This window comes from Cygnus atratus, chromosome 2, assembly GCF_013377495.2.
Source record: "Cygnus atratus isolate AKBS03 ecotype Queensland, Australia chromosome 2, CAtr_DNAZoo_HiC_assembly, whole genome shotgun sequence".
Classification (NCBI taxonomy): Eukaryota; Metazoa; Chordata; class Aves; order Anseriformes; family Anatidae; genus Cygnus; species Cygnus atratus.
In genome coordinates this window covers 130,805,434-130,830,080 of record NC_066363.1, presented here as the reverse complement: position 1 = coordinate 130,830,080, position 24,647 = coordinate 130,805,434, and the positions used below count along the sequence as shown (strand labels likewise).

The window sequence follows — 24,647 nt, the reverse complement described above, 5'->3', positions numbered from 1 at the left end:
AAAAACAGAAGAAGAAAATGGCAGGGACTTAGCAACAGAGGTGATATAAACTGGGTATCAGAAAATCTACTCTGTATTTGCAGCTTGGTGTTCCTCAGCTACAACAATGATGAATACTTTTGAAGTCTTCTTCAGATATTTATATTTAATAATTTTCACAAATGATAACTGCTGTAATATTTTGTGTTCCAACACATAGAAAAATTGTTGGAAATAACATCTAGAGAGACCTGTCTTCAGTTTAGTATTTATTAACTAATGTGCAGTATTCGTAGTTATATGCAAATATGTGATATTAGTCCAACATGCAGATGACACAGGTAGGTGCTTAGAAAGATGCATTCACGCATCTTGAGTCACTCTGATCCACTGATGAATTGTCAATGCATTATGCCTTCATTTCGTGGAAGGCAGGAGAACATTTAAATAGTTCATTCTGCTCTACGTTGACTTGGTCAGTGTTTCAGCCATCTCTCTTAGAATTTGTTGCATCGGAGAAATCCTTCTGTACAGTTTCCTGTTTTAACACATGTAAATGCAAACACAGCTGGCGTTCTGTTCTTCAGGGATTCTTCTTCTTGCTTTTCTGTTCTGCCTTAAGCTCTTTTGTATTACATCTGGACCCCAGTGCTGTTAACATTTCTACTGTCGTTAGGTTGGCTCCTTTCATTATCAATCGGTCTCCATCAGCTGTAAAGGAAAGAAATTTCAAGAACTCAAAGTCTAAGCCACAATTACTTCAGCGTGCAGTTGTGTTTTGTACACATAAATCCAAATACCCTGTTCATCTTGTCTGATTAGAAGGTAGTCCACTTACCACAAAATCTTATTACACAACAAACAAATATATTAAACTGCACTGAATGAGCACGTACTCTTTATTTCTGTACTGCATTATTCAAAAATAAACATTTTCTCTAGATGTATCTATGGTAAGAACATATATTTCTTAAGAGTGCTTCACATTATACCCTCAAAGTTATCTAGCAGAAGGTACTGTTAAGCATAATTTCCACACATGGCTCAGCAGTTTAGCAGCATGTTGTATATGGTCCATTTAACTTACTTCTTTAGCCCAAACAGTGAACTGTTTTACACAATCTGCTAGTTGTAACAACAAAAAGTAGAGATCACTAGGATTTCTAAAATTCTGAGAACAAACAAACATACCAGTTTAAAACAGGGAGGGAACATTAGAAACTAAGGGTAGTACCTAAGTTAATTTTTAATTTTACAAGATTTGCAAATATAAAAGATGTATCCAAACCTATATAATGCAATACCATGCAGGGCATCCAAGTTCCAGTAACAGTTGCCAACTGCAAGGGCTGCAAACTTCACTTGGAAAAAATCGGCTCTTAGAAAGTGAAGAGTTCAGACCTCTTGGCAGTAGTGAAATACATTGTTTTTGTTTTACACTAGAAAACATTAAGCTTTACCGCTTAAGTCTTAACACATCACAGTTAGAGTCATGGATGGGAAAGGCAGAGGCATGGGGGAGGGAGAAACAACCATTGTCAACACTAAAATAATTTGGCTTTCCTCAGCAAAGTGAAGTACATTCAGCACTTTTGGCATTTCTAGTGATTCACTAAATATATGAAAGCTTAAAGAAAAGTGGGTAACAGGAAAAAATAATAATGAAAACTTTAATGGGCTACATGCCATATTGGACCATTACAGCACAGTAGGAAAGAAGATGCAGCCAGAGAAAAGGACAAAAGCAGATTACAGCCATCTGTTCATAGCCTTGAATCTGGGCTGCTTCCAGAACTGAGGAAATTTCCACCATCATCCCTTCCTCCTCACTGTACTCTCAAAGCAAACTGAGAAATTCATTGTACTCCAGTTGACCTCATTTTGCAAGGCCACCTGCACACGTATGGTCCTATATGAGCAGTTCCTTCAAGCTACATAGCAAGTTACTCAATTGTATAAGCAGCTGAAAGTATTAAACTTTTCTGTTCTCAAGACCAAGATGCCTCCACCGCAGATAACAAAAAAATTACAAAGTGAACAGATTCTTACATCAAAACAACGCTACACTTCCTTCCCTGGAATTCTGTTTGATTGTGTGGTCCCACAAGTACGTTACTGCAAAAGTAGACTCAACCCCACCAGATCTAACTAGTACAAAGACAAACATGCATGTTTCTATATATATCGAACTGTCAGTGACTCCCTCTTCCTTTTTTCCTCCAACTGCACAACATTTAGGTGTGGACCAGAACCAAAAAAAGTAACCACTGCGAAAAGTATCACAAAGGAGACAAAAACGCTGTAAAAACACAAACTTGGAAGGTTTTTTTGTAAAGATTAAAAAAGAATTTCTTACCAAACATAACATCTACAAGTGGTTCAGACCCATCGTGTCTCACATCTGCAGTCACTTCGCAGTTCCTGTTAGTGGCTTGTATTTTTTTACGGCTTATACATTCAAGAAATTTTCTGAAAATGTATTTAAAGATATATTGAGTACACGGTAGATAGAAATTACAGTAAATATATGGAAGATATTTCAAAAGCTGATTTGAACAGCTTGACATGGCGGGGCGACAAAAGTATAACCATAATGGAATTTGTATTTAATAATTTCAGACATACATTTTATGAGGTAATCACTTGTAAAAATCCAAATGGATATTCCGTATATACTAACATGTAGAAAGAACTTTGTAAAACTACAATGCATTTCTCCCAGCTGGGTTAATAATAAGCTATTTAAATTAACTTGGGCTTAATTCAAATAACCCCAAGGTCGTCGTGCCCCCCCCCCCCCAGCTTCTCAGCGCAGGCCCAGGCCGCCCCGCCGGGCGCAGGCCCGAGGCCCAGGGCACACCAACGCTGCCGGGGGGCCGGGGCCGCTGCAGCCCCCCGGCGCCCCTCACCTGGTGCTCTCCACGTTGGACTCGAAGGGGCAGAAGCGGACCACGATGCTCTTCACGGGCCGCAGCACTACGTTGATCTTGCCCGCCATCTTCTCGCTGCCCCTCTACTACAACTCCCAGCAGCCCCCTCGCAGAGGCGGGCAGTGGGCGGGCGGGCCGTCTGCCCCAGAGCCGCCTGGGAAATGTAGTCCGCGGGGCGGCTCTGAGGCGGCCTGCTGCTCGGGTGTCCCTACAAGCCTACTTTAATGATCTGGGGCGCTCCAGGCTGTGCTTGTGTATAGTTAAAGGAGAGAGGCCAACCGACTCTTCCTTCGACTGTGTAGTGCCCTAAATGCCTGTTTAGGCACGGATTTAAGTACCCAAACCTAAACAGCATAAACACCTCCTCGGGTGTGAAGGTTCGCTCGAGCAGAAACCATTGCAGTCACTATTGCCTCAAGGCTTTGTACTGGCCTGTTCCTAAATAGTGTTTGATTTTAGATGTGCCAACAGCAGCTGTCTGCCCTAACGCTTAGGAATAACACCTTGATTATGTTTTACACTTGTTCTGATAATGTTCCATGTTAGGAACTTCTTAATTGGAGTAGTTCTCTTAATATATTATAGGCGTAGCTGTGATCCTCCAATGATACTAAAATGAGGGGAAAAAAGTATATGGAAAGAGGTAATACTTCTGCTAGTCCAGTAGATAAAGTTAGAGAAAAAAGGCAAGCTTTTAACATAAAATTGACGTAAAGGATCTGCTCAGGGTGCCAGTACCACTGAAGTTGCATACCATAAGAAGAGGTTATGGAATAAAACTTATGGGGAAGCTATCGTATTTTATCCATAAACTTAAGAAGTAAAGTTGCTTGGGAAGTCTGTATTTATTTATTTATTTTAATTTTACTTCTATCCCTATTAAGTGACAGATTTTAATGTCATTCAGAAGTACTGTAGTTTATTCAATATGATTGAGTAAATGAGGATATCAATGAGGATAAATATAACGTGTAGGCAATATGACCAGGGATAAATTAGAGGAAATATTTTGGAATATATCAACCAGAAGGGATGCTTGTTGTATTGGAAGTGAATACATTTTTTTCTGATAGGTTAGATACTCAGTCTTTAAACAAAGGTTTTAAATATTCGTGTGGTTGGTGTAAGCTGTATATTTTCCACTAGATGGCAGAAACCTCCTTGATAAATTGTTGCAATGGTCTCATTACTTTGTTCTGCTCAATGCTATTGAGATCTTATTAAGGATTAGGGATAGGGTGGAATAAACCTAGTAGTAATGGCATTTGAACACGTTGTGAATTTTTATTTTAATATTCAATACAGACCTATGTTTCCAATCTACAGGAAATGCATTGAATATCTAGCATCCTTTGTAAAAGGTAACCTATTCTTAGAAGCTTATCTTTGTTTATTGGAAGTCCACTGTGCTCTTTTTAAATTACACAGTTATTGAGAAAAATCATTCTCTTCACTGAGACTTAGCCAATAGAAATTAAATAGTAAAACTAAACTCAGAGGAGTCAATGTAGTTTTAATGTTTTTATTCTCTCTCTTTCTCTCTCATTTTTTTAATCATAGTCTTTCCATTATGGGAAAACAACACATTTCTCTGAAATGTCTTTTGAAAGAATCCTCTAGAACCAATATATGTCTGATGTAAATAGAAACTTTTCCTGAGTAAGATATAAAGGAACAGATCCAGGACCAGGTAAATGGAATACTTTGTACTTAGGAGGTAAAAGTAACTTACGAAATGTCAATATATCTTTATCATAACACAAAGAGCTTAATCTATTCCATTTAAAATCTGTAGCAAAATTTCCATCAGCTTCTGTGACAGCACTGAAGGAATAGCATCAGTAAAGGACTGAAAAGAAATAACGATCACTGATTTTTCTAAGGACTCTACTCTACATGCTGTTGGTACTATGACACTTAATGACTTCAAAATAGCATGGCAAAAATATTTTATATTTCCTCCTATTGTATTTTGATAGTAATTTAATGTAGAAAGTTTAACATATGCTACACAGTTAAATGAAGAAAAAATTGTTTTTTCCTTACCAGAAATTTATTGTCAGCAGTGAAAAATACATCTTTCCTATTAAGCTATCTGTTTAGGATAACTGAAAACCATTTCTGCCTTTTTAAACTTTTTTTTTTTTTTTTGAAGACTGAGAGATTTGCAGTAACATGAAAAAACAGGTATATGTGAGCAGAAGGGTTTTATGCTATTTTCAAAGAATAGAATGTGTCTGTGAATGGAAACCAAGGGACTGTGTATCCTTCCTTACATGTTGACAAGCAAGTTTTTCTCTACACACACTCTAGATGCAATAATTCTAGCTTATGATAATTCTGGTGGAAGTGTGCTAACTTTTATAGTAAATAAATTAGACAGATAGCCAGCAAAGTGACACAGCTATTAAAAAGAACAGCATTTCTTCATCTGCCTTTAATCCCAGGCGGTAGTTAACCCCAGTATGTTCAACTACTCTCAACTTATACCAGAGTAATTCCAACTGACCTCTGAAGCATAACATTTAAATGCCTTTTCAGAAAAACTGATGATTTGTCCATGAGGAACCTTGAATCAGTCCCTCCAACTCAAGCAAGTAATCTGGGAACAGTCAAACATCTGCATTTGAGACTGTTCTCCAGGGATGTCCTTTGGAAACTGAATGATTCATGATTCTACCTGGTGATAACGATACACATTCCCAAAGCATAGTAACATGAAGAGGCACAAAAGATACAATATTATAATAGAAATAATTTTAACATTCCTTTCACTAGGCTGATCTTTTTTATTATAAACGTTGCCTCATCCCAAGTCTACAGATTTTCATGTCGTTAGTTTCACTGAAGTGTAGTCATGAGCCTGTAGATGATTTATATCTAGGCACCATACATAGCAAGGGAAAAATGCAGCCACCTTTTACACTTTAATTATGAAGAAGGGCAGAAAAAGACCATCATATTAATTATAGTCAGTCAATTTTCATCTTTTCTCATTAATCCTCATGGTTCTCCTAGATCCAGGGAGGATTCTTTTCTTTACTTATCATATTCCTGTTCTGTAATGTTTTATGACTATAGAAAGGCCCACATTTCAGAGGTCTTGGAGTCTGATGTCTCCATAATTTGGACATGTCTGGTTTTAGCATCTTGGCTAAGGCTTTTGATTGCTCTGAATGAACTGAAATTCATTTCTTCCCTTTAAATGTGATGATCTTTCAGTTTCTTCTTCCAAAACACTGCATGACAGAGGGCTCTCAAGGCTTCTTTTCAGGTATGGTATTGTACCTCCATGCACTTACTTGGTTCTGCAGTTCATTATCTGTGCTTGTCCTCAGCTGATTCCTTACCCTGCATGTTCATCCTTTTTTTCTTGAGTCTCGTCACAAATATTGATAGGTGCAATCAAAATTTCATGTCCACACATCCAGCTGTAACACTGTGTAGTCTAGGAATAAAATGTAATGCTGCCTTCAGGGAGGTAGCCACTGCTAAGAAGAAGAGAGGCAACACAAGTCCAGCAGCCTGCCTGTTTTGCGCTGAGGTGATGCTCCCAGGTGGCCACCCAGAAGAGGCTCTTGAAGGAAGACAATGCACTGTGCCTGACAGAAAGAGTTTTTTCCAGAAAAAGAAAAACATTCCGACGGGAGTGAAGTCATGAGTCATATCCTTGTAAGAGCTATGGACAGAGAAGGTCAAGATCACAGAGGGCTTGTAGGAAGTCGTTATAAGATACTAGTGCCATGCTGAAGGACATGCTGGGATGAATCCTCTACTGTACTGGAACAGCACTGCTTATTGTACTGAGTCATAAAAATATAAACCAGTCTGTGTTTTTGTCTTGCTTTGTTTCTTCCTTTGAACTGGATATTCTTACACCTTATGTCAGTTACTGATTTTTTTTTAAATATTTCCCCAAAGAAGAGTTCATAAATATCCTTTATGCCCCTTAAAATTGTCAAAGTTAAACATAGTTTTATGTTAATAGTACTACTGAATTTGTGTACCATTAATAAACCAACTAACAGTTGAATGCTGTTAATGTGGTTTTCAGAAATAAAATTAAACTCAACCAACAAAAGTGCTGCCTAAAACGAGCTTGGTTTACAGTTCATTCTGAAATAGTAACTGCATATCAGTTAAGAAAAGCTTTTACGGGAGTGAATAAACAGATTCCCTGGTTGCTCTTTACTCCTCTGCAAACGTACTTCTGTTGCCTGAGGTTGCCAATTGCCAGCAGAAATGTTTGCTAAAATAATATGCAGTATTTAACTGGCTAAGAACACACTGTGCCAGTCCCTGGCTTTTGTAACTTGATGATTTCTTGATGATAATAGCTACATCTTCACGTGAGGTAGAACAAAAGCTTCACTTCATCTGTTTTTCTTCTCTGCGTAATAAATATCACATTGAATACATGCAGCTATCATTTGGATTTTTATGCGGATTTAAAATATGCATTTGCTTCCAGCGAGTAAAGCTCATTATCATAATAGCACAAGGCACAAAGATGAGATGAAATGAGTGGCAGCCACCCAAGGTTAGCACCTTAAGGTCTGGAATCCCTGCATGAAGCTCCAGGTAGATTAAATATGTACATTTGGACTGTAAAAGTCCTTTCACACAGTGACCCGCAGGTACCTTCCTGTTTGACAGTCCTAACTTTAACAGAAACTTTGTCATAATTTAAGAGGGAATACATTTCCAGAACCACCCTAACAGCATGATTTGGAGAAAGCAGTTGCATTGAATTTCGATCTATATTTTCAAAGGCTTCCTGAAGGTTTGTCTGTGCTTGGAATAACTTGTTACAAATTTTGAGGAGCTCAGCAGCATATTGTCGTTTGCACTACTCTATTAAGGGTATGCTCAGTTTGTTTTCACTGTCTTCTGCTAAGAATAGCCGTGCTCGTAGATTGATGTCCTAGGGTATTTGTATTGTCAGCAAACTATACCAATATCGCTCAAATGAACATGGTAACTAGCCAAGGTAGTCTCTCTATGCACTTTAATACTTTCTGTGGCAGGAACTTTCACCTGATATTCTATAAGCTTATCTATGCATCAGTTCTTACCTCTCTTTTGATAGACTGCAGGAAGGTATCTAGACATTACCCACAAGTAAACCATAGATTACAGTATAGAATACCTCCCTAACACAGAAGTTGAAACATTAAGTGCCTCGTTAGCAGACATAAAGGAACACGGTATCAAAATAGAGGATTTTTATCTAACCATTTTCTGTAACTAGTTTCATTTCATTATCTATTAATTAGCATAAGGAATCTCAGGAGAGTCACTCTAGAGAATTCTTTTCACCTATATGACTAGAAGACCATATTTCTTTGAACTTGAAAACATATCAACATCATAGTGATATGGTACTAAATTTAGTACTGTAACTCCAATATAAAGCTACTTTGCATTTTTGAGAGGCCATGTTAAAAATATTCTGTATTGTAAATCTAAATACGCCAATTTTCTGAATGAACATCCTTCACATGGAACTCTTGTTCTGTTTGCAGTTTCATGCTCACTTATGAAGAAAATAAAACAAACCCCCTAGCAACTGGATTATGAATATGTTGGTCTGGCATTGTGTTAGAATAACAGACATGTATTTGTGGTTACAAACCTGCATAGCACAGGAAGAGTATGATTCAGTTGGCTTCACGCAAGAATTTCAGATGCAGCACAGTCAATGATATGCACAGACACTGCAGCAATTAGTACAATACAGATCTGAGCCATTTCAAAGTATTTGTCAGGTATCTCCTTATGTGATTATAATAATATTGTAATAATTACATTATTCTGTACCAATTGAAGTAAGCACGTCAGAAGACAGAAGAGAACAAATAGGATAATGCAGGAGTTGTTATAGATACAGAAACTACATTATATAAACAATAGGTAGCAGTTGACAATTTAGATAGGTATTCCCAGGGAAATTATACTAAAGAAATGAAATTAGGAATATGGAATGCCATATAAATAGCAAAACCAGTGAATTTTATTTAAGCATATTTTGCTAGTTAAAAAAAGGAATGTAGGAATTATAATTTCTTAAAGTGGTGGTTTTCAACCTGTGGATCCTCAGTGATCTATGAACTATTTGTTGTGGGCTTGTGAAAAATTATTTTAAAAAGAAAATTCTAATAGTTGGTAGGCTTGCAGTCAGGATCAAGGACTCTCCATCTCCACTTGAAAATTGTGAGGATCCACAGGTCAAAAAAAGATTAATCACCATTGTGTAAGTTGTCACCGTTCTACTCTGATGGTATGAGATAGCAGAGCATTGGTTACTAGGCTGCTTGCAAATGACCATTTTTTTTCAGACAGGGATTTTTAATGTTTTAAAAATATCCAACATTCTTCTCTGTATCACCCAAAACAGAAGAAATCATTGTAATTTCACTCAGTCTGGATTTCTGACAGTGCACGCACAATTCATCCCCCTTTAGCTGCATTATCTAAGTTAAACATCTCAGGGCTCTTAGGATAACCAATTCCATTGTTAACGTTCATTCACCTTCTTGTGTGAAGTACATGCATATTAAAGAGGGAATGTGTGAGCCATTCAAGCAAATATTCAAAGGATGACCACTTCAAAATAAAGGCAGAGAAGGAGGCACAAGCTGTCCTCGCATATGTTTACAAAATCCCTCACACCATGATTATTGGGTTTGTTGGCAATACCAGAATTACAATGTTCATTCACAGCCCACTCCCATGCTACAAGCACAAGGCAGGTTTGTCTATGCAGATGCAAACTAATAAGTTAATAACTGTCCAGACTAATAAGAATGGTGCTCCTGCCTTGTCTGATCGAAGGTGAGCATGCCACTGGAGAACAGCAGTAGTGCACGGCAAAGAGGAAACTGCCTGTGGGGTCTCACAAAATACATTTATGACATCAGACAGCTTCTGTGATGAGCCAGAGGTCTCTACCACCCTGCCCTGTGCCGCCTTTTGTTTGGCATTCAGGTAAATGTAATTAAGCAGAGGTGATCAACTCAGAGGAATAATTGCATCTCCTAGCCCCATACAAATATATATAATCTATTTCAGTTATTGATTTGGGCTATTTGGTAGTGACATATTTAAGTTTTAAATTCTCTGTGCTGCTCATTGTCTAAATAAGCTTTTTCTGCCTCTCCCTCTCCTGGGGCTTTTGGGACGTAGTCAATACCTATAAACTCTACAGCTGTGACAGGAAGTTTCATCTCATTAAAGTGCTTCGTGAGTGAAGATTTCTTTATTCCCTCTTGTGATTTGTGTTCACAGTTTCTGACCTTTAATATCGGTGTTGTCTCACCGATACATTGGGTGCCTCTGGGGAGTGTAATCACGAATGTCACCTGACATACTGGGGGATTTATATTTCACGTTATGTACTTTCCTTATCTGATATCAATGTATTCTCAGCTGTTTATACTCTCACTGCAATAGCTCAAGTAAAACCTTTCTTCTAGCAGATCAAGTTCTGGGGAAATTCTTTTATTGCTTTTAGATATTGCTTCTCTACCATATTTTTTCACCATAGTCACGTCAATAATGCAATTTTTTTCCTCTTTAATGATACAGTTCCTCAGTAAAGACCATTTATCTCCAGGAATGTCATAGGGTTTTTTTAGTCATTTTTAGTAATTTTTTTCCACTTATCGTACCTGTGGTTCCGACTGTGTCGTGTTGCCTAGGTTTCACAAAACTGGGTTATGACTCATCCTCTTTCTCCCTCTTAGAGCACCTCCAAAGGGCTTAAAGGGGTCATAAAATAAAAATACAAGTGAAGGAGCAGCTACTCAGCTTCCTAACACTACAATACTTCCAAGAGCCCACATACTTCAAAGTGATGGGGGTTTGTGGGCATGTGGCTATTAGATGAGAGTCAGCTGCCAGGGCATCCCAGTGCTCCTTTGTGAGTCAGCAGTGCTGGTGTCAGCAGTCTCTCCAGCATCTCCTGCCACTAGGTGCTCATCCAAGCCACGGGCCCCATGTTAGCACGGCCTCGCTCTACTCTTGGTTGCAGCCCCAGCACAACAAAGCACGCTTGAACACCTTGGGAGTTGCGTGTGGCTGAGGAGCCCCAAGACTGCCACCCACCATCTAACAGCAGCCAGCAGTTTCCAGAGTTGCTGTAAGTTCTTTCAGCTATTAGTTACAAATATTTGTCATTCCCTACATCTAAAGAAATGAGGCGGCTGCCTCCTCATCCTAGAAACGTGGGGAGGGCAAGCTAAAGGAGGAAACCGTGCTGAAAGGAGTTTCACAAAGATGGATTGGTCCAGAAAGAAGCTGTACTCCAAGAAATGCTACCCTAAACCATTTTCCATTCTCTGTGTTGCTAAAATTTCATTTTACAGAGAGAAATAGCTGAGCAGGGTTCTGATTCCTTATCAGAAGCTTGCTGAAGCCACCAACAACTTAAAACTGCTAATTTTTGAGTGACATTGCATACTCTTGCAGGCCATAAAATAGCTCTTTCTATCAACTTGAGATTTAAATCTATGCATAACTGGCTCCACATTGCCTGAGAATGATCAAATTGTAGGAGCAAAAATGAGGAAGCTCTCTGAAGAGAAGTGCCATGGGAATGGCAAAGTAGTTTATGTTTCCATTAGGAAAAGTAGTCAAATGTGAAGCCGTTTTAGCTTGCCTTTGTATGCGCAATTTTCCTTAGGATTCACCCAGCACAATCATATGCACAAAAATACATCACATTTAGATGAAATACCACAGTGATATCAATCCCATTATTCACTATCGATACATTAAAGAGATTGCTCTGCCCCTTTGGGAGCCTGATGTGATCCATGCAGCGCTGCTCAGCCACTCCTTGAAACCTCAGCTGGAAAAGCTGATGCTTATTTTGCCTTGTTTTACCTTCACAGAGCGTAAGTGTTCCAAAGAAACACCAGAGGTACTGAGCTGAAATATTATTATTTTTTTTTCCAGATGACAGTCAGTAAAGAAATGTCTCAATTAAATAGGTACACTTTAAAGCCTTTAAGTATTGTATCAATTACAGCATCAAAGTGAAGAAGCAAGTTGCTTGGAAACTGCTGATTAATGGTAAAGTGTAATACTGGCACACACACACACACAAAAAAAAAAAAAAAAGAAACAAGGGAGAAACTGCCAACTTCATTATTGAGTTGTGATCTAGAAACTATTGAAGTCAGGAAACCAAAAATGATAGATTGCGAACTAAAAAAGCTCCCTAAAATAATCATCCAATGCCTTGTTACATGATTTTCAGCAGTTTCACAATGAAAGATAACTTAGAAATACATCAGGCTGATGGTTCCTTGAAAATGTATCAGGTTGCCATGGGCACCTACCTGTATATTTCGCCAGGCTTCGTGCAGAAGGAGATGATGTTTCCCACTGCTATTTCACTGCAGCAGGGATCAAGGCTTAGGCTGGTGTAAACTGATTGAGGAGTTCTGTGACAAAATGCAGTCCTTCCTGAGGTCATCCAGGGCAGTGACTCCCTAGGTGAGCATCCTTGTGTCCATGGGATTTCATAGGGTGAGAATTTTGTTCAGCAAGCGTACTTGGGTCCATTCACCTTCTGCTTCTGCTCTTCTACTTTCTTGTGCTCTTGTGCTTCTGCTCTTTCTTGTGCTTTTGTATGCAAACATGGGAGGAAAGATTCACCCAGAACCTTCACTGCATATTGCATGTGTTGAGGCATGTTAATCTGTCACTGTATGCTCATGTAAGGGACAGCACCGCTCAACTGCAATGCCTTTGCTCATTTAGCATCAATGGTTAGTTGACATTACATTTATCCAGGTGACATTGGTTCCAAACTCTTGTTGAAATTTCTGAATACAACTAAATAAACACTCTTTAATGCCAGAATAGCCTTCTAACTAGTACCAAGTTAGTACAAATTCTTTTAAAAAAATGCTATGTGCCAAATAAATGATGACTGTGTCTAATTGTGCCAACATTATGTGGAGCTTGCTTATATTTTGCAGCTAGACAAGTCAGATCAGATTTTCTTTGATGGGTTTTCCCAGAAAGCATTTTCTCAAACTGCAGCTGAACAACAAGAGCTTGTACGTGTGTTTTTTTTTTCTTGGATGTTTCACAATGGCATTTTTTTGCCCCCTAAATGTGAGATTCCAGCTGAAGTAGCAGAGCATGTAATGTTGGCAATAGAAGCAGGTAATGTGAAATTCATACCTCACACCTGCTTTTCTTTGCCACTTAAGCTGTGCCAAAATGCTGCTCTCTTGTTGGAAGCTAAGCAAATATCAGATGCCTTTCATTTCCCTGACATGTGTGCCACATGCCACAATGTACTCCAAGTCTTATTTGCATTTGAAGAAGAAAGAATCAGTCTTTTGTGTGCTTTTCTTAGCTGTTACAAAGCTATTTCTTCCCTGGCAGGTAAAGATTGCCTAATTGGTCCTGTCCATGCAAGTGTCTGTTGGTTTTTGTGTGTGTGTTTTTTTGTTTGTTTGTTTTCTTTTTTCTTTTTTTTTTTCTGCATTATCATCCTGTTTGTAAGACTTGGGCTATCCTGATATATTTTTTTATTGTCCTAAACATGCGGGCTTGAATTTTTTTTGGTAGAAGATGAAGAACTATCACGGGATAATACTTGTTGGCCACAGCAACATCCCCCACTCTACCCTTCATTTTTAAGGAAGGTTTGTTTTTCCTTCCACTTGATTCATGCAGAGATTCAAAAGGATTCAAGAGAAAAAATAGAAGTGGCAGTGTGTTCCACTCCTGGACAGGATTCAGCTGTCTGTACGTGGGTGCTTAGTATTTTTTAGACACTGGGTGCATCCTGCCTGGCCTCCAACCATCTATCTTACAGAAAGGTGCAGATCTTCCCATAAGTCCCATGTTGTGTCTGCCAGCCCATGTAGATGACTTGGATATCCCAAAGTACCTCCAAAGGATGTCTTAGGAAGTGTACTCACAGCACTGGATTCTGTAAGAATAGCAAATATTGTAATTTGATTCTTTGGAGGTGAGAATAAATTTGGACTGATCTCACAGAAATTGCAACTCCCATCAGTAAGGTTTTTACAACATAAGATTCTGGTATGAGGAAGCCAAACAGAATTCAGTCTCATTACAATTCTGTCTGCCAAGATCCACAAAGAGGAAATGAAAGGATATTTCTATGTTTGTGTGTGTATTTTTCCACCTTTCTTTGGAGCGTGTGATTGGTTATGAGTAGAGATCAGCATACACAATGATAAAAAATAAAGGGGAGGAGAATACATATGAGTGTTATTATTGTTATGACAAGTCAGAAAAGAACTGGTAGTTTGCTTGTTCTCTTAGATAGGAGAAGAAAAGGTCAGTGATAAATAATTTCAAGTCAAGAATGCAGCTAGCTTTGGAGGATTTTCTGGGAATACAATTTTCTTCCTTCTGCCCCAACCTGCTAAGCATAAAGAAAGTAAACAAAAGGCAGCAGCCTGCGAGTGAGATGTTAATGACGAGAGTTATTGACAAGTTGACCTAACTGTGTTAGCTTCCTTCATCTGAACCTAGCTGCGAGATGAGGTCAGGATGGCTGAACACCACGTCAGCTGTGCCAGCAAGTGACCTCAGCTTCCCACATAGCTTGCCTGCCATGCTTTCCCCATTGGATATAAGCTTCTTTTTGCCTGCCTGGGTGAGTTTCACGTGCAGTTATGAGAAAGGAAGAAGTTTCCAGCTCCTAAGCACAACCAGCAACAACCTACCTTTAACCTGTCTTTTTTTTGCCCATGAGCCAGCACAGTTGAGCAGTCTGGCCATTGCTGCACCCAAACAGCTCCCTCAGGTAACAAATCTGGGCAGCTCTGAAGGATTGGGGTTCCCCTGCAAGAGGTTACAAACTCCTAGGTAAAGGCTTCCCTTTAGAAAAAGTGCATTGCCCAGTTACTACATTGTTACTACATTGCCCAGAGTTACTACAGGGCTGTACTGTACCAGGTATGGTTTTGATTGGCTGAGTAAAAGCTATAAACATTTAAAATCATAACTATTTTTTTTTTCAGAGGAGAACATCAACTTCATGAAGTTTCTTTATTATGTGGCATTGGTAGATATATATATATATATATAAACCGTGGCTGTTAGGAGAGAGGAAATCATGATATGGATTCAAAATCTCTTAAGCAGGGAAAGCAATGGGAGGCAACTAGGCCATCATAAGAAGCACACTTCAGATTAATTCCTTCAGTCTTTCAGGTCTAGGAACAAAACAGACCCAAAGTTGCTTATTGCAGTGGTAGTAGTGATCAGACTTGAGGAGCACAGAGAGAAGTATCCCATCATTGGCCTTTGGACTCCTCCCAGCAAGATTTTGGTGTTGTTGGTTGTCCAAAAAAAAGCCATCATTTTGGGTCAAAGGTGCAGAAATGTTCTCATGTGTCTGGGAAGTGCAGCCCTGCCCTGGGATGGCAGCTTTTAATTGGAGTGGAAAAATTCCACTCCTAAAATATGTGGCCACATTTGCAACTTCACTGTTTACAGCCTTCTTCATTCAGCTATTATCTAGCGGGTTTTTGTTGTTATAACAAAGGGCTTTTGTGCTCTTTGGATTGAGTTGAACAATCAGATAATTCGATGAAGCACTCAAGGCAGAAAAATTATGGCTTTCCCACTGTACAGTGCACTGCAGGAATAATAATAATTTTTGCTTGGGAATTTTTAAGTTTTCCTTTAATACGCTCCTATGAATGTTCCTTAGATAATTACAGGGATTACTCCCACAGTACTTAAATTTGGATGACTCCAATGACTACTTCAGCTGTTTGGAAGCAGTGCACAGCAGCCTCACAGAGAAAGAAAAATAACATCGACTTTGCTTTCCTTCCCCAAACCACAAAGAAAGGTATTTTCCCCTTGCAACTATTGTTATTTACTATTTCTTGTACACTAGCAAGCTTCTAGGTAAGCTTCAACATAAAGGTAAAGGTTAAACATTGAAACAAATCTGGAGGACCTCAGACTATATGAAATAGAAAGCCATGCTGCAAGGGGCACACAGAACAGGAATAGTTTTTATTGGTGCCTTGTCACTGTTTTAAATTAGAGTGACATTGCTGTTGTATAAGTACTGCCGGGGGGCGGGGGGGGGGGATTGAAAAGAGAAGTTCCTCTAGACAGAGGTAAAACACATGATTTTTATCTTTCCAGCTCATGTAATAAAAATGTTAACATTGATCAATATTTAGGTGGAAGACATCTACAGAAACCCAAGTGACTTTGGCTGAATGCAGTTGGCTGTTTTCTGCTCACAGAGTGTACAAAATTCCTTAAATTTACGTAACAAAGATTTTAGTGCTGAACAGTTGAAATGTAAGTGATAAGATTTTGTTGTAATTGATCAGATTTGTCCTAAGGCATTCTCTGGCCAGATGACTACATATGCCCGCAAAATTTCACTTACATACATGCTTGTCCCAACAGCTTTGAAACACTCTCTCTGAACCTCACTGCCAGCCTGATAGATGTTGTTGGGGCTTTGTTGAAAGCCTCACAGGAAGAAAACATAAAAGCAGTCTTAAAGGTATAAATGCATTAAAAAAAAAACAGGATTAGAAAAAATCATAAAGAACAGTTTTATCAGACGCTGTTAAGTACAGCAGCTCTGCTGCAGCTCAGCTCCCTGAGTCTCCAACTCCAAGAAAGCAGGAGTTCAGGAGAGGGGTCCCTCAGTATTTGTTGTTTCCTCGTATTTCGTTATATTTTCTTCTGCACACAGCCAAGGACAGCATGCAAGGACATAAACAACAGGAAATAAAAATAACTCAAAAACGTGATTTGGAGGACCGCAGTCTCTGTGCCATGCTCTGACCACATGCAAAGTATCTTGTGGTGCGGGAACTTCTCAGCACAGCTGCATGGGCACGGCTGAATTAGGGCTCTGCTGGGACCACAGGGGCTGCAATGGGCAGAGCCCACTTGTGATCTGGACAATAGGACAACACTAATTGGCAGATGTTAGCATTAGAGGAACAGTAATAAAATAAAGATGATTATGTTATTCGTCTGTGCAGCCCCAGCCCTTCTACTGTACAATTATCTGAAGAAGATGCCCACAACTGAATAAATCACTGTGTCAGGGTACTTCAGGACCTCGAGGCTGTATTCTTTTGGCTACACTGCTGTAAATCTAGCTTAACCCTGTGCATGTGAAAGGAGTTCCTCCTGATTTACAGTAGTATGGATTACTGTAAAACCTACACCTATCTTTTTCTAGTTATCTAATGCATTTTGGGCTATTATTTGAGATTTTGAGCAAGTGGCTTACTGCTGAAGAAAACCTATCCACTTGTGAGATGTAACAATGTTGTTCTCAGGATGAATGGTGAAAATCAGGTCCCACGGTGACACTTGAAGGTCTTGGTTTTAGAGAGAGATCTTTGCCAGGTGCTTTAATTGCCATCAGCACAAGCACCAAGCAATACAGAGAATTTGTCTTAGTCACTGGCAGGTTGGATCGGTGAATTTTTTGTATCCAAGTATGTTCTGCACTGAGGCAGTCACAATACTTCTCCTGTGTGTAGACTCACTAATTTAGCAATAGTTACAGTCTCCATGTTCAAGTCATTCCCATAGTAAGGTTAAGAACAGTTTGTACCTTCCATCCAGCTTCCTATCTATCTCCACGTAACTTGTGCAGATTTAAACCATGATCTTCCTGTCAAATGTGCTTCCAGCTGGACACTGGGCACAGGGAATGTTTAGACTGGATATCTTCACAGAAAGGGTGGTTTTTTCATTGGAATAGGCTGCCCAGAGAAGTAGTGGAGTTGCCATCCCTGGAGGCATTTAAGCGATGTGTGGATGTGGCATTTAGGGACTTGGTTATGTGGTGGGCTTGGTAGTGTTGGGTGATGGTTGGACTTGATCTTAAAGGTCTTTTCCAACCTAAATGATTCTGCAATGCTATGTATTCAAAATGAAAATATGGGGGATTACAGACAGCCAGACCCCTGATGAATACAACAGGAGCACCAGAACTCTGTTTCTAAATGAAGACAAGTTGAAAATGTTGCCAAACGAGAGCTGCGTTTTGGCTGTTGTATGTCAGCACAAGAACTACCCTAAAAGTTCAAGATCTAACCACAGTCCAGAAACTCCCTGAGTTCCAGCTTTGTGCCTGCAGAACCCTCCCATTCCTTATCTGCTTTAATCAACAGAGATTTAGTGTGCAGTAATTTATATCTGGATAAAGAGGGAAAGCTGCAGTCAACCCCTCTTACTGGCATTACTTAAACTGTGCAGAAACTGGCATGTGTTAGAGCTTTGACATGTGCTGGAGGTACAATCAGGAAAAAAAAAATCTTTGAATGAAATTTGGATTTTGAGTATTGGATGTCAACCAGAATTGGAAAATACAGCTTGCTGAAATTACAGGCCTGCTAATTAGGCTGCTGGTTACTCCAGAGCAGCCTAAAGAATGATCTGACAGCATAATATGAATAAAATAAAACTATTGCTAGAACAAAGGAACAGTGATAAAAGATTTATTGATACACCTAATCAAAACACATTTTTGTACGATTTTGACACAAACTGAGTATTTATAATATACATTTGGATTGAGACAAGTGATTTGCATAGTCATCTGTTGTGCAGAGTGTAATGTGGCATGGATCCATCCATTAATAAAAAGACTACCAGAGAGATACAGGCACTCTTCTGCTTTTTCCTAGATTGCCTTTACAGTGCCTGAATGGCCACCCCTACAGGAATTAAAAACATTCAATACCACAAGTATTTCCAACACCAGCAGTAAGAAGAGCCTCTGTTACTTTAAGGCCTGTATTTCACATACACAAAGGTTAGATCCCATTCAAGTCCCTGGGACTTCTGTAATGCAGGAGCCAGCCTAGTGACAAGCCAGCTGCCTTAACGCATGTCCTCCCCAACTGCCTGAGTAATTTATGCCACGGTACAACAAAGGCCCACTCGCAAGAAAAAATCATTGGGATGGTACAATGGGCCCTTCATAAGGCCTCCTTCTGCACTTTTTCGAAGTCGGTCATAACCCAGCTGTTACCATCTGCTGGAGAGAGCTCTTGGCAGGGGACCCATTGCAAAAGGCTGCCAAGCACCAGCCCCTTGACGAAGTGGACCATCCGACTTCTCGCAGGCTGAATCCCCTCCAGAGACACAAGGATTCGTAGACCGGGGGACAGCTGTAGTTATACTTGCTGTCCATGTATCTCCAGGTGGCTGTTTCAAGGTAGAGGAAGACTTTTATGGATTGAATCCATGAAAGTGAAATAGTCATTTTTCACGGGTAATTAGGAAAAGCTGATTTGAATTTTAAGCACAGATACTGTCATTATTGTAAAAGCAACACCTTTTGGGGGCATTTAATTTCCTCTAAGCCATCTTTAATAATCATTATATTTTTATTAAATTTCTAGCCCTAAGACTAACTATTAGCATTGATTTAAAGAATAAATTACTGATGAAAAGTTTTTTCATAACAATTTCATCCCAGTCTCACTTAGATGCTGAAGACTGTCAAGCTACCACCATGAAAAACATGTATTCTCAGTCTAAAATTAAGCAGTTGAATTTATCTGCATAAGGATAAATTGACATCTTTAATCCCACAGAGAAAATTCCATACTCCCAATACCAGATCCTGTCATTTAAGATTGTGTTGGTGTTGAAGTCTGGAGATCCTCTTAACATGTGATTTATTTTTAATGCTTTCACTGAAATTACAAAATGATCACATTTCAATGGATTTAAGTTTTTTTTCCTTTCCAGCAATGCTCAAGCACTGCACAAAGATTTGAAGCTATTGATGCATCACCTCTGGAATAGCCTTCAAAAGAAAAAATACTCAGCCAGCGTTACAGGAATTTGCCTTGGAAACATTCATATAGCCTGACATGCAATGTGAAACAAGAGGAAAGGATGGCTGTAATAGGAAACCAGTGACATAGTCCAGAATGAAAGGTCCGTTGTATATTAAAATACATATTAATAGTTCACACCTCCATAAATTACATTGCTTTGGACTTGTCTGTAGCAAAGAAAATAAAATAATTTAGGACACCATGTTCTGAACCTTTTAAAAGCAGTATGCCTGTTGTAACCTCTGTAACAAAGGTCTTGATTTAAATTGCTCGTCATTTATACACATGTAGGAGCTCTTTGAATGACAAGTGTACACACTGCTTTAATACCTGCATCTGTTCCAACTCATTAAACCCAGCTGTTCTTTACTTTTCCTTTTCCCCTTATGGTTCAATGGCAGTAAAACCATTCCTCCCAGTCCATAAGCTAAAATCAGAGAAGGCGTTTGAAGAACGCCTCGAGGAAGAGCATGATTTTCCATGCTTAAGTGTAAACTGATCCACAAAATACATTCACTGCACAGAAATAAAACCAGTTTTGCTGTGGAATGGTAAGTCACACAGAGCCATGTCAATGTCCTCACAGCATTGTAATGATACATATGGGTCAAAATGGAAATGTAGAAGTTCTCTTGGGCAAATTGAGAAGTCCTGGTATGGAGCTAGTTCAGCTGTACAGAAGAAATGTACCTGTTCTCATGCCTGAAATGCCAGCACAGCCTGTGCTCATATACCAGCTCACAGCCATCACAGACTATACCACCATACTACCACGGACAACTCCCTCCCTACAAATGATTCTTAAGCTCTCACACCTACCAGCACAATCCTGTTTTAGCTAGGGAGAGGAGAACCAGACCCACACGGTACACATATTAGCAGTTAAGTTCCCCCTTATTTTATCAAAAGCTCATAAAACCTGGGTGTGTTACTATGGCCCTACAAGGCTGACCTTGCTCTCTTGGGCATGGAAGCACAAAACATGCTGCACAGGGCATCATCAGCTTGATCATGTATCCTACCATAAATTCATATCAGTATGCCTAAAACTAACGTTCAGTGTTGTGGAGCACTCCTGGTGTCCCATTGAGAAAGAGGCCCCGTGATTTCGCGATACTTGTATGGAAGTCTAAGTAGGGACCTTGTTCCCTTCTGCCCATGGCAGAAACAGCCTGCTGGGCAATGGGAATTGTGCACGTACATGATGTAAAGAGCTCTGCAGATGTCTTCCACTCCACACAATATAAACCTTCCCCAAAGCACCACACCTTACTGCAAGGATGTGGTAGGGCAAGAAGGGCTGCAAAACAGAGGGTTGCTATATAGGAAAATAGACCTAAAATCCTGGTTAAAGTGTTGTGATTTAAACATCTCTGTTAATGCTGGATTATTGATAGTGATAACACAAGCCTCTGTTTGCCTTTTGCCCACACTGCACTGCAGCAATTGTTCATAAACATAAACTTTGTTCCAGATCAGTGTTTTGGACACTGGCTGCAAGCTAAGGCACCAATGATTTTCTTCTTTCTCTCTTCTGTTTTCTTAATACAAATTTGACAAACATGCGCTCCACAGCTGTATTTGATGGCTATTATAACTTACCAGATGGATTTTTAGAGCACTATAAAACTGGCAGCAGCCTTGGAGAAAATTCTGAAAGCAGAGGAAGCAGGATCAGACCCCTGCCCTGGGGCAGATCCTGGAAGTGGGCACGCAAACAAGCATTTGCAGGAACATTTGGGAAAACCTTAAGAACAAACCAGAGAGGGAGCATCATCAGCACTGGAGTCACAGCTTCATCCAAGCTGATGCTGCCCAGAGAAATATTCCATGCAATCTCATAACAGGTTTTGATTGATACTACTTGCTGTAGGCTTGCTTTTGTCTCAGTCAAGGGAAGAAGCTAGGTGTTTCTCTGTCATCACTAACATGGGATCCCAGTGGAAGGAAAGCAAAAATCAAAGCCTGCAGCTAGGAACTTTTTCTACTAGCCTTTAACTGAATACTGCTTTGTAAGTATTCAAGCTGAGCTTAGGACACTTTAACACTGGTACTAGCATCCAGGCAGTGTCTGGAGGTCTCTGCTATGAACTCAGTTGGTTGTGTTGACTTGAAAAGCCACCGGAGTGTTACCTGGTCTCTCCATGTGCTCCCTGAGCAGGGCATGAAATGGGAAGACAGATCTGTGATGAAGAGGCTTCTGTATTACAGCTCAGCATCCTGATTTTTTGCCTACATTTTTTTCAGTCTTGGTTGTTGAAGCCTGGTGATTTTGAACTCAAAGGAGTCACTGCAATTCTTACTCCCTCCTGTAACTTGCAGTCCTTCTCCAGCCATTGACTTGTTGCTCCATCACCAAGTGACAAAAGGCTTCTTAGAACAGAAACAGTTTTGTTTGAGAGCTGAGAAAATAGTGCCTGCTCCAATTTAGCAGCTGCAGTAAATTAACATAGATAGACTATGGTATAAAGACCATAACTGGTAAAAAAAGGTCATGTTTGAATTTTGCCCTGGCCATCTGCCAAGCTAAAAATTATTTCCTTGATTTTTATAACAATAACTGAAATCTCAAGCCATTGCTATTGTTTCTGCAAGCTAATAACCTAGGAGGCAAACGCTTCTCGTAGATGCACATTGAAAGAAGAAACAAAGGCTTAGGGAACTGTCAGAGGTATCTAACTGTGACCTTGCTATGGGAAAGAACATGAAAAGGTATTTTCTTTCATTACTTTCCTTGGACAGAGAAAATATTGTATTTCACTCATTGTGTGTCACGACTTGCACTTTTTTCTGGACTTCAGCAGCCACTGAAAGCTTTGGAGAAAGGAACTTCGCCCAGCAGGGGAAAGGAGGAAGAAAAAGAAACTGCAAGGATGTGCAGGCTGAGTGTGAGCTTGGCCACCTCCATGAGCAAGGAGCTAGAGGAGACAGGGACAGGCTGGTGATGGCCAGAGAAGGTAAGGAGATACTAGAGTGCCACAAGTGAAGCTGGACAGTGAGGGTGCAGGGGCAGGGGGGATGGGGCAGCTGATCTCTCCATAGCCCCAGCTCCAGCACCATTTCTGCACTGCTGGAGTCAGGAAACACTGTGGTGGACAGGGGTCAGTCAGGACATCGGTGCTGGCACAGGTTTGGGTCCCTTCCTGCCTGGGGAGAAAGGCAGAAATACCAGTACCATGTAACCCCGTCACTGGGGAAGTGATACGGTGTGGGGATGGGGTCCTCTCCACACACAGCATGGCAGGCGTTTTGCTGCCATTCACAATCCTTATTTACTCACTGCTTGGTTCTTACCAAAGCTATTTTTGTTATTTTTTAAACATCCATTACCTGCTGCAATAAAGACCTTAGTTCCACAGCTCACTGGTGGATAAGCACTGAAGGAAACACAAAGAACAGAAAGGCTCATCCAAACTTTCAATGGATTTCAAAATGACATGAGGCAGTTGCCAGTTGGCATCGACACGACAAAGCAACGGCACTGCATTTCCTCACCCTGTTTCCCCATGCACCGCCGCTTGCCACACAAAGCTCCGAGCGCACAAAGCCCTTTCCATGCCTGCCTCTTTTGGACCGCTCCCAATGATGACAGATGAGGTTTTTAGCTGTCTGTGCCAGACCTGTGAACTGATGGTGTCCTGAGCCCATGCCGGCAAAAGCTCTTTGCATTATTTGTGTAATTGTTGTGCCATTTACCTCCTGCCCCATGACTTTGAAGAACACCAGGCTGCCTGGCACCTCAGCTGGGTTACAGACAGTGCCATTTTGCTTTCAGTTTGCCTAAAACTGGTCCTGCTTACATTATGCAGTAGTTCAGTGCACAACTGAGCCATCTCCTGCCAGGTGCTCGCATAGCAGGAGACGGCCTCATCAGCCAGGCTGGTAGAGGGCACACTGAACTCTCCTGAAATAACAGCACATACTCATATTTCAGAAAGGAGAAAAGATGCTTTCATATTCAAATTGATTTGGGCCACACAGCACTATGAACATTGCCAAGGTATCCCACAGCAGTATGCACAAAGGCTCTGTCTACAATAATAAATTAGACGTGCCTAGGAGCACTCCCAGGTGCTGAGGCCAACTGGCATTGAATAGCTTGCATCTATGCTAATAAATTGTCTCATCCTCTAAAACAGGGCTGCTGCATGCAAACCACCTACAGGTCTCTAACCATGCCCAGGAATTACTCACGAAGCTTGCTAGCTGTGGTGGGCCAGTCTCATGGATCGGTCTAACAGTTTACTAGAATAGATACTTGTAGGCATGCTGGGCACGCATGATTCTGCTAGCACGAGAGCAGCCGAATTTGCCCTCCTCATCAAATAAACCATCTTCAGTATTTCAGTATTTTTCTTTCACACTGATGTGTCCACAGAGTCTCTACAGTGCAATCACTGTGTATGTGGGAAAGGAACATTTATGGATGCCACCAGTGACACTTTGGAACTGTGCTCTCCTCAAGCTGGGTATCACTTCAGAGGCAACAAGAAAATCATCTGTTTTGCAGTCACAATACATTGTTAATCATGGCACAAGCTCCCACCACCACTATGGGGCATCCAGAGATGGATGCACCCTCCCTGAAAGCGTTCAAGTCCAGGTTGGATGGGGCTTTGGACAACCTGATCTAGAGGGAGGTGACCCTGCCCATGGCAGGGGGGTTGGAAGTAAGTGATCTTTAAGGTCCCTTCCAACCCAAACTACTCTATGATTCTATACCAATGATTTGCTGGTTGGCATCAGAATGATTTGACACTGGCTTGTAACAGTCACCACCTGCTGGATCCCAGTTGTAATCTGCCTGTGCTGGTGCTGCCTTCTTCGCACAGCTCCACGAAGATACTGCTCTGTGTGCACAAGCTCTTCTGTCAGTACTTGTTAT

General features: G+C 40.3%; 1 protein-coding gene across 1 annotated transcript; it reads right to left on the bottom strand.

The window, feature by feature from the left end:
- Positions 1-235: 235 nt before the first annotated feature.
- Positions 236-3,024, bottom strand: MRPL53 (mitochondrial ribosomal protein L53). The gene is made up of 3 exons (XM_035546457.2): positions 2,889-3,024; positions 2,336-2,448; positions 236-690 (listed from the first exon to the last, which is right to left on the bottom strand). The coding sequence occupies exons 1-3, from the start codon at positions 2,975-2,977 to the stop codon at positions 563-565; spliced, it is 330 nt and encodes a 109-aa protein (XP_035402350.1). The 5' UTR covers positions 2,978-3,024; the 3' UTR covers positions 236-562.
- Positions 3,025-24,647: the final 21,623 nt, after the last annotated feature.

Coding starts and splice junctions, on each gene's coding strand:
- MRPL53 (XM_035546457.2), bottom strand. CDS start 2,977: ATGGCGGGCAAGATCAACGTAGTGCTGCGGCCCGTGAAGAGCATCGTG. Junction 2,449..2,888: donor TCCAACGTGGAGAGCACCAG/GTGAGGGGCGCC, acceptor ATACATTTTCAG/AAAATTTCTTGAATGTATAA. Junction 691..2,335: donor ACTTGTAGATGTTATGTTTG/GTAAGAAATTCT, acceptor TTTCCTTTACAG/CTGATGGAGACCGATTGATA.